At 53.3% G+C, this 18,501-nt stretch overlaps 1 protein-coding gene across 1 annotated transcript in view; it reads right to left on the reverse strand.

The window, feature by feature from the left end:
* Positions 1–17,966, reverse strand: part of TBX5 (T-box transcription factor 5) — a 44,373-nt gene extending 26,407 nt beyond the window's left edge. Inside the window, exons 1-6 of the mRNA XM_064578428.1 lie at positions 17,398–17,966; positions 15,507–15,691; positions 13,731–13,825; positions 11,461–11,580; positions 10,473–10,620; positions 6,614–6,766 (exon numbers count right to left, since the gene is read on the reverse strand). Of these exons, the coding sequence (XP_064434498.1) occupies positions 6,614–6,766; positions 10,473–10,620; positions 11,461–11,580; positions 13,731–13,825; positions 15,507–15,653 (663 nt within the window). The 5' untranslated portion in view covers positions 15,654–15,691; positions 17,398–17,966. The remainder of the gene's footprint in view (positions 1–6,613; positions 6,767–10,472; positions 10,621–11,460; positions 11,581–13,730; positions 13,826–15,506; positions 15,692–17,397) is intronic.
* Between the last annotated feature and the right edge of the window lie 535 nt (positions 17,967–18,501).

Genomic DNA, 18,501 nt, shown 5'->3' on the forward strand with positions numbered 1-18,501 from the left:
ATATGGTATCACTTCTCTCTACCTCAAACTGGAATCATGAGCTACTCAAAAAAGGAAAACTATTGTATTAAATTCTCTCTACTGGCCCCCGGCAGAAAGTTCTAAACCCAAGGTCTGCCCTCACTTTTTTTTTTTTTTAAGATTTTATTTATTTATTTGACAGAGAGAGGCACAGCGAGAGAGGGAACACAAGCAGGGGGAGTGGGAGAAGGAGAAGCAGGCTTCCCGCTGAGCAGGGAGCCCGATGCGGGGCTCGATCCCAGGACCCTGGGATCATGACCCGACCTGAAGGCAGACACTTAACAACTGAGCCACCCAGGCGCCCCCCAATATTTCTTTTTTTTAAAAAAGATTTTATTTATTTATTTGACAGAGAGAGAGACACAGTGATAGAGGGAACACAAGCAGGGGGAGTGGGAGAGGAAGAAGCAGGCTTCCCGCCGAGCAGGGAGCCCGATGTGGGGCTCGATCCCAGGACCCTGGGATCATGACTTGAGCCAAAGGCAGACGCTTAATGACTGAGCCACCCAGGCGCCCTGGCCTGCCCTCACTTTGTTGCAAGGGGAAACGAGACACTTTCAGAGACATATTTAACACACACTGGGACTGAACTCTCTCCCTGATTGATGAATAGAAAGATAATCAAAATGAGAACAATTTTCTTGATCCCAACCTATGCAAGTACCCACAAAAACTACCTCAGCTACCCCCCACAGGAGAGTTCCAGACTTTGAGAAACCGAGCAAGTTCCTTTGAGAAACCAGGAGTAGTAACTAGTGAATGCACCTATAATTCATCCCTTTAGGGGCAGGCATTCTGGTATGTTCTGTTTCAGAAGAAATGGCCTTATAAGGTTTCCTTCTAACTCCAAGACTCTATAATGAACATGAAATTACTATATTACACACGTGTATGTGTGTGTGTGCTTGCCATAAAAAATATACATGAAATTAAAGTTTTAAAAATATGTTATATGATTCCAACCCTATGACATTTTGGAAAAGGCCAAACTATAGAGACAGCAAAAAGGGACCAGTGGTTGCCAGAGTTTGTGTGGGGAGGAAGGGATGAATAGGCAGAGCACAGAGGACTTTAAGTAAAGCTATTCTGTATGATAATGGAACGGTCGATACATGTCCGCGACTCTGTATGTGTCCACACCCACAGAATCTATGACCCCCAAGAGTGAGCCCTCATGTAGTTTCTAGGTGATAACAATGTCTCAGTGTAGGTTCATCGATTGTAATAAATGTCCCAGTCTGGTGGGCGGTGGCGATGTTGATCATGGGGGAGCCTTTGTGGAGGGTGGGGGCACAGGGGGTCTAAGAGAACTCTGTATTTTCCACTTTACCTTGCTGTCACCCTAAAACCACTCTAAAAAAATAAGACATATTTTAAAACTTTTAAAATAGGTGTGTGTCTTTATGTATACACACATTCCCTCCTCCCTCATTTTTTTTTAAACTGGACCCATTCCTACAACTTTCTGATTTTGACTTGACCCTTCAGAATGAGTAGAAAAACCTGTAAAGGTCTCTTAGAAACACAGTCTTTAAAATGTGCACTCCCGAATCCACTTCTGTTTTGAGTCCAACAGGCCATTGCCTAGTAGAGCTTTCTTTCCCACTCAGGCTTTATCATTAAAAAATGCAACCCAATTGACCATAAATCATGCTATTTTTAAAGGTGGGGGCGGGGGGGTAGGATTCTCAAAACGTGAAGTAAAAATCAGATCATTCAAAAAGAGGTGGAGGGAATCCTCGCTGCACTTCCCTGTGAGTTTTGTAGGCAACATGGGTGTGGTATCGGGGCTGGATGAATGGCTAGTCCATGACATCTCTGTTCCACCAAGAGCTGGGGACAAACAATTACCGTAAGGGGAAAAAAAAGAAAAAAAAGAAAAAGGAGGGGAGGTGGGCTTTGGTATTTTTATCAGCAAAAATCTTTCGCTTAAAACCATCCCTTGCACCCCAAACAGGTCCTACTACTACCTAATGTTTGAGCTTCCAAAAAGATGTTTGCACAGGACAAGCACAGTTTGCTATACAGACACTTCAGTACGTTGATCTTACGTAAGTCTTATGCATAGACTGAGTATGGAGGTCTAGAAGACATAAGGATTATTACCCTTGAGAAATGTTCATACACAAGCTCAGCTGCAGGTGAAAATGTCCGCCTGAGTCCGTACAGACCCCAGCTCTGGAATTCCCTTCCAAACACGCTGCATGTTGGCTAGCTCCCTCATGGGCACATGATCCGGTCGGATGTCTGAGTTCTACTAAAAGGCTCCAATGAAACGGACTTGCACTCGTCGCACAAATGTACTCCCTCTCCAAGATCAGCATAAAACCGGATATCCGGGGGAGGGTGGAGGGTGAGGGCTAAAACAAATATAAATACCAGCTCCAACCAGTGAGACAGAGGTTGTAAAAATTAATGAGAATAATTGTTGTGAATTCTTGCTTTTGGAAAAAAAAAAAACCCTCACGAGGGCCAAAAATCTTAATTATGTCTCTCTATTAGGGGTTCATTTCCTGGTCCGAACCAGAAAGCTCATACCTCATAAATACAGACTCTTTACACAATGATTTAAGCAGGAGGAAAAATGCCTTTTAACGGCAAAGTAAGTTAATATTGGGGGATAGACATGGCTTGCATACACAGCCATTGTTGCAAGAGCAGAGAAATGAGATGCCCACGTGACCTTTTTTTAACACCTAAATATTTCTAGGGCTTGTTCTGGGCGCTGCTGACAGCCTCATCGAAAACCTTACAAAAACGTGTTTCACAGTGCAAACGTCACTGCTGCGGAAGAGTCGAGTTTTTTAAATATCTTTTTCAAGCTGTCAGCCATCTGGGAAAATAACTCCCAGATCCAGCTTGGGATCACAGCTGGGCTGAGGAAACATGTCGTCGTGTCATTAGGAGCCGCGGGGCATACGGGTGTGTGACCCCTGCCTAACAAACGAAGGTCGCCAGGTACCTGCCTCCACCTGGGATACCGGCATCCGAGCAGAGAGCATTCTGAAGGCATTGGGCCACTTACACCAAAAATGAGTGTCCCAAATTGTCCTGGCAATTTAATCCCGTGGATTGCTGTTCTGTCCTCGCTCACGTATCCAAAGCATCATGCGGGGCAAAGAGTCCTTGAATTGATGGCATGTTCAGGGACTGAACGAACTCACCCACCAAGACGGACACTTGTAGTGGCTTTTCAAACACGGTAAGAAGAACTTATTTGAAAGCTCAGTTCTTCTGATTCTAGAATAATCAGGGAAGGCAAAGAGTTTCCCAGGGCCTGCGTTTTGGATGGAGTTGTCCTGTTATAAATGGATCAGCTGAGTAGTCAATCCACAGCATCATAACTCACCCTCTGCGTGAGCATGCGTGCAATGCTCTGTGCTACGCGTTTTCCAAAGATTATCTCGGTTAGTCCTCACGCTGATAAACATTAGCAATTCTTGTCTCATCCCCATTTTACAGAGGAGGAAAACTGAGTCCAGTAACTTGCCCAAGTCAAATGGATTTAAATCCAGGCAGCCTGCCTCCAGAGTTCCACCTGAACCCTAGGCAAGGGTGAGTAAGAGCGCAGGTGGCTTCTGCCCATGAAATCAAGAGTCTCAATACCTCGCCCAGGTGGGACAATAAACGAACAAGACAGAGTCCACAAACCACACTCAGCTTGGCCTGAGTGTTTAAGTCACACGTCCTATATCCACGCGGGGAACGCCTGCAGCAGCCCTGGAAAATTTTACTGCTTTAGACTGCTTCCTGACGAAGAACATAGGGGCCTTTGGTACTTCACAACTAAAAAGTGGGAGGGGGAAGAGTGACGGAAAGTTGTCTTCTATGAAATCCCTCTTCCGGATGTCAGGCTGGTGAAAAAAACCTTTATAGCCCAACCAATTAAAAACAAAACAAAACAGTACCCAAATTCCCATCTGTGAACCCGTTGTGTGGTCATCAGACACACATCTATCCGGATGCGGATTTGGAGACACACATTTTTAGACCCATGAGCATTTAGACACACAATCCCCTAGATTGCACTCAAATCTCACACATATACACCCTATTAGGCAGACACTCCTTCAAGCGCATAGATCACTAAATATATTCATTGGGAAGGACATTTTAAAAAAACAGAAATATGGGGGAGTGGGGTATATTCACAAGTGGTCACAATGATAAATACATGTCAAACTCGTCAAATTGTATACTTCAAATATTGCAGTTTATTGTATGATAGTTATGCCTCAAAAAGCAAAGAAAGAGGGGAGCCTTGGTGTGGCTCAGTTGGTTGAGCGTCTGCCTTCGGCTCAGGTCATGATCCCGGGGTCCTGGGATCGAGTCCCGCCTTGGGCTCCCCGCTTAGTGGGGAGCCTGCTTCTCCCTCTGCCTGCCGCTCACCCTGCTTGTGAGTTCACTTTCTCTCTCTCTGAGACAAATAAATAAAATCTTAAAAAAAAAAAAAACAAAGAAAGAGACAGAGAGAGAGTACATGCTCTCCCAGATCTAGCCTTGCCTGACGGACCCTAAGATCATAACTACACAGAGCTTAGGGATTTCCCCCAAAGGCCCCAAGCACTCACATCTTTCTTTAGCAGGTCACTTTCATGAGTCTACCATTTCCTGTCCTTTCTGTGTGAGTCTGGGCTTTTTTAATTGAAAAGAAAGAAAGAAAAGAAAAAAAATCTGATATATCTTTGGACCCTCTGTCAGGTCTAAGTGTGTGTGTGTGTGTGTATGGATATATAAATATACAGATGTGTGTGTGTGTGTGTATATACATGCATATGAGAGGGAGAGAGGGAGGGAGGGAGCAGTGAGACTGAGTGTGCTCGTTGCTATTTTTTCCAATTTTTTCCCCTGTGACTGTCACCACAAAGTTAAACATAGATTTACAATAGCCATAGAGGAAACAGGTTTCTAGCAGCCAGACCCAAATTAGCCTGAAATAGTTTTGCAATTTTCAGAGTATTTGACCTTAATGTTTTTGCTCTTGTTGGTTTGACAAGTCAGGGGTGGAATTCAGAAAAATCCTTCTTCCCCTTTAAAAAGTAATTGCATTTTGGAGAGAGCGAGTTTTCTTCTGGAGGGAAGCTCTCTCAAGGCTTGAGTCCCCAGACAGGACTTGCAGCCTAGAAAGGACCATCCATCACAACTTGGCCTGGTGACTGACAAGCTGAATTTGGACATTACCATCTTATAACTGCCTTGGCTTCCTGGTGGTGGTGGGGGGGGGTGTTATCTGACACCCAGCATATAGGCGGGAGGCTTTAGGGTGCTAAACCCACCCCTCACCCCTGCCCTGGCCTCTTCCACCTGGCTTCACGGCCCCTGTAACTTCCCGCCACCCTACCTTGCAGGTGGGGACAGGAGCTGTGGAGGAGGAAGGGCGTCACCATCCCCATGTCCATCTCCTTATATTGCCCCAGTGACCTGCCCTCACTGATCCCATATGGAAGTCCCTACATTCGCCTTCAACAGTCCTCCAACCCAGATCACACTACTTAATGCTAACAACTTGCACCCCTACAGTGCCCCCTTCCCTGTATCTTGCCTTGCCAGATTCTATATGTCTTTTCAGAACTAGGCTTAAGAATCACTCAATCCTGCCCCCCCACCAATAAAATGAATCCAGAAGCACTTAAGTTTCGAAAGAACAGAAGTGAACCATGAGAATTCAAGAGAAGCCCTTTCTCCTGGGAAAAAAGAATAGATACCCCCCCAACCTGCAGTGAGGGGGTACCCTGTTCCAGCACCATTGTCCAGCTTGGAAATGCCCAAATTGGGGCCTGGATTTTGAACAGCGTGGGAGTTGATGTTGACAGGATCGAGCTGTACCCTCCCACGTCTACACCACACTGCAGCCTCCTTCTGGAAGACTGAGGCATCCGCAAGCTGTGGTTTTGCTGCAGTCTCCTCTAACTCCTGGGAGCTGGGGCGGGGGGGGGGGGAGGTGGCAGAGGTCGCTTGGGCTTTTTGGGTTTTTGTTCTGATTTTCAACAATGCCAACCCTGCCTCACTGTGGTCTGTCCAGGATCAGTAACCACGGAGACAATGAGAGAAGCATCTTGCAAATCCAAGCCCAAGGCTTCTGGCAATTTTTCACCTGCCCCAGGTCAAGCTGAAATGCATCCCAAAGGCAGACTGGAGGAGAGACCCTCACCTGAGAAAGAGGTTCCACGAAGGTGGCCCCAGGCCCCCACCCAAGAGCACGGAGCCCTGCAATAAAGTGACCTTTCTTCCTGCCGATCACTTCATGCGTGCAGAGAGATACATTCCTGTATTTGAATGCGCGGTCACCTACAGTCTGACAAGTTTGTTTCTAACCGGTGTGTGTGTGAGAGAGAGACAGAGACAGAGAGACAAGGAGAGACAGAGATACAGAGAAGAGAGTCCCGAAAAACCCTGAATATAGTACAAAGAGCTGAAACCCTCAGGATGTAGCTTGGTCCCTGCCCCAGCCCCCTGGGGTAGAAGCTGGTGCCCGCTGTGAGCGAATGAAGAAGCCCTTAGAGCTTAAGAGTTTCAGCAGGAGACCCCTGCATCCTCCTGCAAAGGCTCAGGCAGTGGCCCCAGCACGCTGGTTCCCGGGCCTCGGGCTTACCTTGTGGTTCTGGTAGGAAGTCACGGCGATAAACGCCGTCTCAGGAAAGACGTGGGTGCAGAACGCAGTATTTTTTGAGCCAAATCCATTATTTTCATCCGCCTTCACGATGTGTAATCTGGGCTGGTATTTGTGCATGGAATTTAGAATAATCTAAAAATAATAAGGAAAATGAGATTGTAAGAAAAATCAAAACCCCTTTGTTTCCCAATAAATCCCCTCTCTCCACCCTTAAAATTCACCTCCTTATACAGGCTCTCAAAAAACGGTCTGATTTTTTTTTTCTCCTGTTTTGAAAAGGGGGCCAGTGATTTCATTAAAAAGAAACATTTCAAAGATGACAATTTCCAACCCAAAAAGCCAGGGTAATATTCCAGGAATCTACCCAAAGCACACACGGCAGTAAATCAGAATTCTTAATAAAGTTTGCTTAATAAATTAACTCCTGCATAGGGTACTTCCCCACCCCACCCCCACCCCCCAATAGGAGAGAAGCAAGTCTGGAGCAAGGACCTGGTTTCCCAGGGGGAAGTTTAAGCGTCAATTTCAGAATGAAAGGGGAGAAGACACAAACGAATAAACAAACATCCCCCCACCCCCCAAAAAAAGAACCCCGCTAAAAGACGGAAAAGAAAAAGACCAGTGTTTGCAGAACTGGAGTAAAAATCACAGGCTTGGCCCTTTGTTAGGAGAACGTGCAAAGTAGAGTCAATGAAAAAAAGAAGAAGATAATGGGATGGGGAGTGGGCCTCTAAGGATGGTGAGATTGGAGGGAAGAAGCACCCGCCATCACACTGCCACCAAAGGAGGGCCTGCTTCCCTCCAGGTTCCCTTTCTACAACTTTATCAACGTTTTCGGGATCCACTGTGGGAACTATCTCCAGACTTGGCCCCAGACAGAAGCACTGCATCTACTTTTTTGGGAATGCGCTCTTTCTCCTTCCTTTCTACCGACTCAATGTTTGAGGTGCTCCCAGGGACAAGCGGGGTCTTACTGCTGCAGCTGCACCTTTAATAGGACGACTCTAATCAGTATTAAGGGGGAGAGGGGCTCCAGACTCCACACCCTCTCTGCTGGAGCAGGACTAGTCCCAGCGGATGAGCATCTTTGCTAATGAAACTGGCTTTGCTGTCTGGAGGACGCCTGGCTTTTGATGATTTCGGGAGGCTGCGGAGGCGAACATTTATCAAAGCGTTCGGATATATACCCACCGAATGCGCCAATCGCCGCGCTCAAGGGGCTGAAAATCTGGCCTGCTTTTGCCCCAGGACCGCCAACTGGAGCGGCGGAGACTGTCCCCGTGTCTTTGATTATTCGCGTTGATGACCCTGGGGCAGGGTCCTTGGGCCAACCCTAGAGACCCGCCCGGAGGAGGGGGAGGGGAGGTGGGGAGGGGCGAGAACCCGGGGCCCCGCGGCTCCCGACGACCCCGGCCGCGCGGCTCTAATCTCTGGCCGCCGCGGCCCCGGCCGCCTCCCTGGCCGATAGCGACGCCGGCCGGGGCGGCGTGGCGACAGAGAGACGCAGCGGGGCCCCGCGGGCCGCCGCAGTCCCCGGCCGGCGCGCTCATCGTCCCGGCTTAGCCAAATTGCTTTGACGGCCGGGGACAGTGTGGAGACGTCAGCGCGAGCGCGATCTAATGGCTCCTAATTTCATTAGGGCGGCTCTGGACTCCGAGTCCGGAGTTGGGGGGCAGGGCTGCGTGGCAGCGGGGGAGTCCGGGGCCACCCCGAGCGCCCTCCCTCTCCCGCGGGCTCGGGAGGACTGGAAACTCGCAAGGGTGCCGGAGCCTGGTTGCGGGGCCGCGCGCCTTCCCCAGGCGCCCACCCCAACGCGACCCCAAAGGGCACCCCCGGGACGCACGCAGAGAGAAAGCCAGGCGCCCGAGTGAGACAGTCCCGCTGTCTGGCACCAAGGTTCCACGGGGTCCCCCACAAAAGGGTCCTACCCAGCCTCCTGGAGGCCGCCAGCCAGGAGGGGAAAACCATCCCATTTCTCCCCGGCGCTTAACCTAGACAGAGTCCCGGTTCTGCGCCCGCAGGTACGCGTCACCCCGGCCAGCCGCCGCCCCTGGAAGCTCGAGGGCATTTCTGGGCGGGGATGCTCCCGCCCGCAGCAGGCTGCCGGCAAACTGCCTGGTTGAAACGCGGAGGAGGCCGGGCGGTTTGCCCTGAAACGCCCCTCTGCACCCTCTGCTCCTTCCCCACCGCGCAGGAAGGGAATGGGCCTTCCTTCTCTCTTCCTCCCAGCGGCCAACAGTTCAAGCTCCCGGGGGGACCACGTGCAGAGATGGCGGCGGCCTGCATCACTGTCCCAACGCCACCACACACCCTGCGGGTTCAGTGTTTTAGCCCTAAGGCCCCACAGGAGCAGGTTCTCCCTTTGGACATTCCCAAACGGTCCTCCTCCGGATCAAATCCATTCAAACCCAGTACCCTCAACCGAGGACCCTGTGTTTGTGGATTTTCCCTAAAGAGACCACATGGCAGGATAGAGACCACTCTCGGAATTAGAGAGATCAAGCCTCAAATCCCTGCTGCCAAAACCAAGCTGCATGACCTTGGGAGAGTGCCCTCCCGTCCCCTGGACTCCCATTTATAAAGGGTGCATATTTGTGTCCTCCTTTCTAGCCTGCTATGAAGGCCAAGTGCCCGAAGATGAAGGAGCCCACTTGATGGTGGAATCATCAAGCCAAGGGTTCTGAACACACTGAATTCAGAGACTGTGTCCTGTCCTGGTGATCAGTTATTGCCAATGAAAAGATCTAGAGACATTTTCCCCCAAATCGGTGTTTTGTTCTTCATTTGTTTTTTGTTGAGGAAGAGAATCTACTTAAAGTGAGAGAATCTGCGAAAAAGCTACACATTCTTTTGGAAGGTGGGAGGGGGCAGGACACTCAATGTCCCACATGCAGATTCAGGGGGTTCACCAGGCCGCTCTTGGGGGGCCCATGCGGACTCCAGGTTTAGGGCTCTGGTCCAGGTTTGCCTGCTCCGGGCATGGTGGGGGCGGGGCAGGGGGGAAGCTGGAAGTTGGGGGGAAAAACTGATAATCCCAAGCTATCAGCTAAAAAGGGGTACCAGGGGCGCCTGGGTGGCTCAGTTGGTTAAGCGACTGCCTTCGGCTCAGGTCATGATCCTGGAGTCCCGGGATCGAGTCCCGCATCGGGCTCCCTGCTTGGCAGGGAGTCTGCTTCTCCCTCTGACCCTAACCCCTCTCATGTGCTCTCTCTCATTCTCTCTCTCTCAAATAAATAAATAAAATCTTTAAAAAATAAAAATAAAAAGGGGTACCAGGGTTGGCCTCTGGCAGGTTGGTTTCCCCTTCTGTAAAAGAGGGAGCAGGTGGCCTGGGGTCCCCCTGTCAGCTGGAACATCTCAATAATAAGGCAGGATGTGGAAGTGAGCAAGGAAGGTATCTATGGCTCCCACCACGGTCCAGCCTCTGGGCAAGCCTGTGCCGGAGTCCCCACTGGGTTAGAAGGACCTGGTTTTCTGAGATCTGAAACACCGAGCCCCCCACCCCTCATCACCGATGGGACTGAGGTCCAGACCAGGCATGTGCGCTTCAGTCTCCCCCAGGCCCTGGTCTCCAGCTACCCGGGGAAAGGCGGCCCCAGAGCATGGGACGGTGGCCACAGAGAGGACTGCACAGGAGAGCGGTGGAGCCAGAAGGGAAGAAGGCCGGATCAGGGAGGCCAAGAGAGGAAAAGACCCAGGCGGGTGGAGTGGGGCGAGGAAAGGAAAAACGTGAGTGTGAGGAGCCAAGAAGAGAGAGAAACTCAGGAAGCAGGGGTAGGAGAGAGGGCAAGACAGACAGACGGACAAAGACTGAGAGCAGGCTGCACGAGGTACTTACGTGCCCGAATGGGTCCAGGTGGTTGTTGGTGAGCTTGAGTTTCTGGAAGGAGACCAGCTGCCGCATCCAATGCGCCCCCGTGGCTGGCGAGTCCGGGTGAACGTAAAGACGGCCCGGCATGGCGGGCTCTGCTTTGCCCGTCACAGACCTGGATCAAGGAGGGGCAAAACCCGCCTAGACTTAGAGCCCTGTCATGCTGGTGGGGTCCTGTGCCGGGCCAGGCAAGGGCTGCTGAATAGGGAATGATCTGGAAATGACCTGACCCTTGGGCCTCGCCTGGCCATCTGTAAGCCCAGGTGCCCAGAAGGCCTGGGGCCAGTGTCCAGGCGAGCCCCTCACCCGGCTCTTTCTTCTTCTACCTCACTCCTCCCCCTGCACCAGGGGTGCCGCTGCCGGGCCTCGCAGCCTCTTGCTGCCCATGGACCATCGGTAGGTTCTGGAAGCCTGGACAAAAAAGTTTAAGCGGAGTCCTTGAGGGCTTTCAAACGGGCCTTCCTGATTTAGCCTCTGCATGCTTGACAGCTATGGGAGCAATCCACCCGAGGAATGGACCTCTCCTCTCTTGCCTGTTTAACTCCAATACCATGGCCTGACTTTGCAATTTCATAAAAAGGCATCTTCAAAGCAGGTAACTCATAAAAAATAACTGTAAATGGTTTTATGCCCCCAGAAATACCTCCAGCGCTTGGAAACAATACCCTTTTCTAAAATCCACAACCCGCGGGTGCAGCAACAGATACAGGCCCTTCACTTTCTCTGAGCCTCAGTTTTGTTGTCTATAAAATGGGGGCTAAAGGCTGCAGTGTCTTCCTCTCAGGGTGGTCCGGAATAGGAGCAAAAGCCTCTGGCCCACAGTAGGGAGTTCCAAAAATGTTTCTTGGTTCAATGCGGGGCGGGGGGGTGGGGGTGGTGGTGAGGGGAGTCTGGCTTTCCACTTCCCCCACCCCCCCCCCGCCTTCCCCACCTGCCCACACCGCTAGGTGCCTACCATTTATTATCTGCGAACTTGTATCTGTGGTCATCGGCTGGAACAATGTCCATGAGGAGAATGTATTTCGTTTTGGGATTAAGGCCCGTCACCTTCACTTTGTAACTGGGAAACATCCGCCTGGGAGAGAAGGGGAGGAACACGGAGAAAGGGAGGGGAAGAGAGACAAGGAGAAAGAGAGAAAGAGAATATTACTGCCAGTACTGTAAAGAGCAGGTCTACACATTTTAATAAAAGAAGCAACTCCTCGAGAAGCAGTGCAGGAGAAAAGTGGCCCCCGCTCCGCTCTTGGCAAGATCCATTCCAGGTTTCCCTTGAAGTTTTGGGGAGGAGATAGGCCCCGAGGTGAGCAGGAGGCTGGTGACTATTTGTAACCAGGAGGAAAATAGAAAGCTGGAGGCCCAGGCTTCTAGAAAGAACCAGTTATGTAGAGGGCCCTGCTTGGAACCTCCATTTGTTCTTTGTAAACGCTCTTTTTCAGAGCCAGAGACCTACTTTATAATTTAGGGGTAAAAGGAGCTCTATTAGGGGAAAAGCTGGCCTCCCGAGCCCAGGCGAGTGCTGGGGCCGCTGAGCCCACCGCTGCTGCCTCATGAGGACCCCAGGCTGTGTGCGCCCTCAGGACTGCACACCCATGGGTGCCCATACACCTCCTGTCCTGGCCACAGTCCTCCGTCCCTAGAGCAGAGCTCAGTTGGTGACCTCTGCCACGAGGCTCTAGCTGAATTTTATTCCCAAATGCCCCCCAACTTCTCCAAGGCACCTGGCACTCTTCCTTGGAGAGTCTGAACACTTTGGCCCTCCGCGAAGAAACTCAAAACCCATCCGGGTTTGGTTTCGGAAAGACCGGGGCCGGAACCGCGATGGGGTCATGGGCAGGTGGGTGCTTGGGACCTGCAGGCTCTGTACCCACGCCCTCTGCGCTCTGGGGTGCGCACTCCAAATTCCCAGCCCTCCTGTCGGAGGAGGGGTGGCGGTGGCGTGCGCCCCGGAAAGCCAGCAAGGACAAGCTGCTGGACCCTGGCTCGCCCGGGGATGGCGGGAAGGGGGTGAGTGAAGGGAGGCCTTGGAGCCCAAGCCTGGTGGTGTTTATATGCCCGAGCGCGTGCGCCTGCAGGCGGGCGCGCGGGAGGCTTCCCAGGCCTTTTATAGTTAAATCCCCTCGGCTCAGGCCGGGGGCAGAGGGGGCCGGGCCGTGTCTTTCCTTCCTCGGCAGAATGGGAAGAAGAGCTTAGTTCTTCAGTATAAACAGAACGCGCCTCCTAGTTCACTCAGGCCGAGCGGGGGAGCAGACATTGTTTAATTTCAAATAATAATAAATGTCACTGTTGTCAGTTTATTGCGGGAGGCTTCGGCCGGAGAACGGGGGGCGTCTGGTGAGACGGTTCCACCCTCCCCCTTCACACACTCCGTGGCTCGGGCCTACTGGCCTCGCCAGCTTCACAGGCGGGTTTCACACGCCAGCTAGGGGCTGACTGCGGGCTTTCTGTCCTTGGGGACACGGAGCACCGCGGGGGGGCCTGTGGTGAGGATGGCCCCAGGCCTGGGCACACTGGCACCCTGAGATACAGAGCTGTACGACCCTCCCCCAGCCTCCTCCAGCCGTCTAGCATTTCTAGCACAAAACTGTGAGCTTTTAAGAGGAACTCTGGGGTGAGTGTCTTGGCAAAACTGCCGAAACTGCCGTGTTTATCGGTGTCTGTATATAGAGCCCGGCCGAGCCCCGGTTCAGTTTCAAAGGCTTCGCCTGCTTTCTATAAACAATGAAAGAGGTAGCGAATACATTCGACGATTCAGAGTTTGGCAATCGGGTGGGACTCTGGACCCACTCCAAGGTCGAGGAGGGTGGGAAGGAGGGTGGGGGCCAGGAGTCAAGGCTGGAAGCGGGTCTCATCTCTGTGCCGACTCCGCACCTCTCTGGCTTCCCGTTCCCTCTCCCCCTTGTCCCACTTTCTCCCACTACCAATCAGTCCACTGAGCGGAGCCTCCCAAGCTCTCCATTCTTCTATATGAGGCGGGAGAAATGCCCTGTTTCTCGCAGGCGTTTCCCCCACCAGGGATGGGGGTCACTGGAGGACTTCTCCAGGCATCTTTAACCCAAATCAGGTCAAACAAAATACATTCATTCTTTCTCTCTCCTCTATTCTGTTCTCGCCTTTCTCTGTCCCTCTGCCTTCTCTGGGTCTCCATCTCTTGGGTCTCCGAGACACCTTTCCTTCTCCGTCTCCCCCACAAATTCCCCAGGCCCTCCACAAAGGTGGCCAGCTCACCTCCCAGCCTTGGTTATGATCATTTCCGTGCCTACTTCGTGAAATTTCAGCCACAGCTCTCTTTCGTGGAGAAACACCTTGATCCCTTCCATGCCCTATAGGAAAGAGAGAAAAGTCATACAGACGAGCCCCAGGAGCAGTGGGCCTTTCCTCCCCAAACTTCCCCCAAACACAGATGTCTCCTTCCCTCTGGAGTTTCTGGACTCCAAGGCTGAGAACTGCCCCCAGCTCACGGCAGGGCTGCCTGGACTCTGGGGGTGGGTGGGGGGGATAGGAATCCCTGTGCAGGCCCCGTGCACCTCCCCCCCATGATGCACTGCTGTCTCCTGATGCCACCAACACAAAGCTAGAGAAAAGTCCCCAAACATCAGGGTGCTCTAGCATGCCCATGGGAGGACAGACTGAGACCAAAAAAAAAAAAAAAAAAAAAAGGGACCAATCTCAAACCCTTTCAGCCAAGATGCAACTAAAAAACAAAAGCAAAAACAAAAACGCTCGATCTCAAAAAGGCCACTCAGAACATCCTTCCGTAGACACCCGCATGGGCACACACAAACACACACACGTGCAAATCCCGTACATACGCGTGTTTAGTCTCACCATGGCGGTGCAAACATAGACATATGTGAATATCTCAGCTTAAAAATGTGTCTAGAATAGGTTCCAGCAGTCCAAAAAAAATTCAGATGTCTATATTAGCAAACCTTCTAGGTTCTCCTCACAGCCAACTTTGTTCACTTCGAGCTGTTTTTGATTCTGGGCACAGCCGAAACTATTCAACATTTCCACTTTCAGCTAAAAGCTATTTTACAAAACCGATGCAAGAAAATATATACACAAAAATCTTCGCTTTGCCATAATCCGTAACTGCCTTGTAAGTGGATTTGTTTTTCCAAAAAGAAAAGCAATCGAAGTTTCCCAAACTCTGTGCCCACCGCCCTCTGCTTCTCTATAACCATACACGCGTCTTCCTGAGACGGGAAGGGCAAACACAGGTGATAAAGTAGCTAGGAAGGACATCGATCGATCGAAATCCCAAAGAAAGGATTTGGCTACGTCCAAATATCTCTGCTGGTCAAGTCACCCCGCTTGGCACCCCATCTGACACCCTGTGTAAATTATCAAGAGCTACGCGGGCCTCCTTGAGCATCCAGAGTGCCCAGGGAAGAAGGTACAGAGAGTGCGCCGAGGCCTCACCCTCCACTCGGGCCCAGCTTCCAGCCAGGGGATCCTATGGCTCCCAGCAACCTCCCAGCACAGCCGGGCGCTCCCCGCCACCGGCCAGGGCGAGCCAGCCCTCCAGAGCCCGGCCCAAGACAAATAGTGCAACTCCCGGGTCCAGGCGGCGGCGCGGAGGAGGTGGGCGGAGGCGAAGGCTAGGGAAGATCTGAAGAGGGGTCAAGCCATCGCTCACGCCGGCCTGAAGCGGCCGCTGACCCAGCCCTTAATGAGGTGCTCGGGGCTGAGTCTACACCTAGCGCAGGAGCACAGGAATGATCTGGGCTATTGTTAGCTGGCCCCAAATAGCCAGATAATTAAGCCTTCTCTAACAAGTTAAACATATGTCCAAATTCCTCTGGCCGTAAAGATTATCGTCACAATAAAGGGGATGGGAGTATACTGGGATCTGGGGACGCGGGGCATAGAAAGGTGGAATGAGCGGGGATAGAAAGGAAAGGGGACAATTAATGGGCAACGGGCAACCCACCCCCGCCCCTCCCCCACAGGAGGGCCTTCGGTTTCTGCAATGGGCCGAGAGGCTAGAGATCTTCTTACCTGCTGGGTGAAGGCAGCCTGCGGGGACGCCGGGGACTTGCTGGGGGCCCCTAGCGTGCTCTCGGGCTTGGAGTCGCAGGGCAGATCCTTTGAGTCAGGTTCCAGGGGTGTGTGCGCCAGGCCAAAGCCTTCGTCTGCGTCGGCCATGGTGTGCCCGGCGCCCTGTGCCCGCGAAGGGTCCTGCTCTGAAGACAGGAAGCAGAGAGAGAGAGAGAGAGGCAGAGAAAGAGAAAAGAAGGTTGGAAACACTGTTCTAGTGACAGGAGGGAGCAGCTGGGTCCCCAGTTTCCAGCTCCCAGCACCTCCGTTCCCTGTGGGAGGAGGTTGCCGAAGGTCCCCTTATTATTATCATTATTAGTACTTTTATGACCACGCACAACCTCTTGCGAAAGACCCGGGTCAGACCAGGCGGAGGCGAGGCCCGCATCTCCCCTGCGCAGGCTCCCCCACGATAAGCCAGCTGCCGGTCAAATTTGTCTGGACTTCTGGAAGAGCCAATAAAGATAAGACCTGGGTATTTTTGGAAGCCGCTGGGTACCAACCAAAAACAAAACAAAAACCTAGTGTCCTTTTGAGAATTGTTTTTCTTCGTCAAATTCACAGAAGGACATCACAGCCCTGTTTATTAAAACTCGCAGCAGGCAAAATGTCTGCAACAACCCGCTTCTTGCAAAACCAAAAACAGAGGAGGGGAAAGATTTTGCAGATCGAGAGACCAGGTCGGCAGGAGAATTCACGTTCATCCTTTATCAGTTACAGGCCTTAAAATTAAAAGTCCTTCAACAGTAAGAGTCCTCCTCCCTTTTCCCCCAACTTTTAGCAACGGTAAAAAAAAAAAAAAAAGAAAGAAAGAAAGAAAGAAAAGTAGCCCAACGAAAAGGGCAGGAAAGCGGCGGTGGGCAGTGCGCAGGGAGGCGCACCCCGGGGCGCCGGCGGCCAGGAGTCGGCCGCCTGCCCCGGCGGTGCGTTCTCCCGGCGACCTCGGCTTCCTGGGCTCCCCAGCCCGGGGCGGCATTTTGACGAGCGGCCAGGCCGAGGGGAGTTTCTCCGAGCTTCAGCCGGGCCTGGCTCGCTGGAAGTGCAGGCCAGGCTTGGGGGGCGGGGGGGGGCGGTGGCGAGGATCTAATGGGTCCCAGATAAATTCTGGGCTTCAGGCGTTGGATCGGGCTCCTGGGTCGGGCGCAAGGGGTAGAAGGGCCTGGGTTGCAGGCTTAGGGGTTTGGAACACGAAAAATAACAGCTGCGGAACTGTTCAAGCCCAGAGGAGCGTGCCTCTCGCTCTGATCGCTTTCCTATCTCCTCCACGTTTCCAAGGAAGGATTTCCTCCCTCAAACCCCAGTGAGACTGGGAAGGGAGCGCCAAGGATGGCCCCCCAAAGCTTAGCAGCCGCTTCAGCCACACGCTGAGTCCCACCCAGGGCTGCGGGGGCTGGAGACCCAGAGCGGGGCCGAGGAGGACGGCATCCGAGGCCCAACTCCCAAGCAGCTTCCCTCACCACACCCTCGGGGCTCGGGAGAGGCGGTGCTGCGAGCCCCCGCAGCCGGCTTGCAACAAAAGAACCCGGGGCTGGTGTCCCCCACGTGCGCTCGCCTCCGCCGCCGGCCGCGGGGACGATCGCATCCGGCGCCCGGGTCGGGGTCGGCGGCGGCTCGGGGCTGGCGGGGGCGAGCTAGATGCAGTTTGACAGAACCAGGCCGCGCGTCCTGCAACCTCCACGCCGCTCCGGGGCCGCGCGCCTCCCCGGCTGGCTCCACGCGCCAGGAGCTCTCTGCAAGCCGGGCTCCGCAGAATCCCGGGCAGGGCTGCAGTCCCGCCGTCCGCGCCTCCCGGAGCCCCCTCGGCCGGAGCGCTCCCTCCCGAGCCTCCCGGGCCATCGGCGGGGACCGTTACCTCGCTGGGCGAAGCCGGCGCATTCACCACATCCCTTCTTGCTCCTAGCAGGGAAGCCGGCGGCGAGGCGGGGGCGCGGGCATCGTGGCTCCGGGGCTTATGCCGGGCACTGCTCGCCCAGACTAGCGGCTACCGCTGCCTCCAAAGGATCGCCCACCGCTGGGGCCTCGGCAGCGACTGCCCACCTCCAACACACACCTCCTCCGCTTTGCGCTCGCTCGCTCGCTCGCTCGCTCTCCCTAAAGACTTGCAAGTTGTCAGGCGCCAGAAGGGTTCCAAGGGACACAAGCAACAGCCTCCGGGAGCACCCTCAACGTTAACACCTCAGGACCCTGCTCCTCACTTGCACCCCTGGGGAGGGGAAGCTGGGAGATGGGAGGGAGCTGTGGGGATGGTCAAGGTCCTTTCTGGGCGCCGCTTTCAGGGTTAAAGTTCTGGAATCCGAGGAAAGAGAGTCTGTCTGTCTCTCTCTCTCTCTCAGAAATACAAGCCGACTTAGCTGAGCTCAGTGACGTTGGGCTGCCTCGATGCTTACAAAGTACTGAAATTGCTTATCCAACTAGCTCCCACTGCACACAGCCTGCCTCTGCCTCTTTCCCGCCCCCCCTCCCTCCCTCCCTCCCTCTCTCCCTCTCTCCCTCCCTCTCTCTTCTCACTCCCTCCCCCAACCACCTTTTCCATCAGATTTCCCGAACACTCAAATCACAGCACTACTCTCAAACCCAGACCTGGAGATCACCCCTCCTCTCCACCCCCTTCCCAACCTCCATCCATCTCTGCTGCTCTGAGCTCGGCTCGGTGGCTACAAAAAATCCTGCACAAATCATCGCAAAACCGGTCGGCTTCTGCCCGGGAAGTAATCTCTGGGACTCGGCCATGCAGAGAACGGAGTCTGAACGCCTTCCGCTGCACACACACGCCTCGCGCCGCCTCTGAAAGCCTGGCCCACGTTCTCCCTCCAACGCTGACCTCAAGACAGAGCCGCGTGACCCCGCCTGGCCCGGCTGGCCGCCGACGGCCGCCCTGACATCTCTCCCCCTCCCCACTCACCACCCCGACTCCCAGCAACTCCAGGGTGAAGGCAGGGTGAAGGTGCATTGGGAT

The sequence above is a fragment of the Mirounga angustirostris genome, unplaced genomic scaffold, assembly GCF_029215605.1.
Source record: "Mirounga angustirostris isolate CCGP_5_RB_7025 unplaced genomic scaffold, mMirAng1.0.hap1 SCAF_14, whole genome shotgun sequence".
NCBI lineage: Eukaryota > Metazoa > Chordata > Mammalia > Carnivora > Phocidae > Mirounga > Mirounga angustirostris.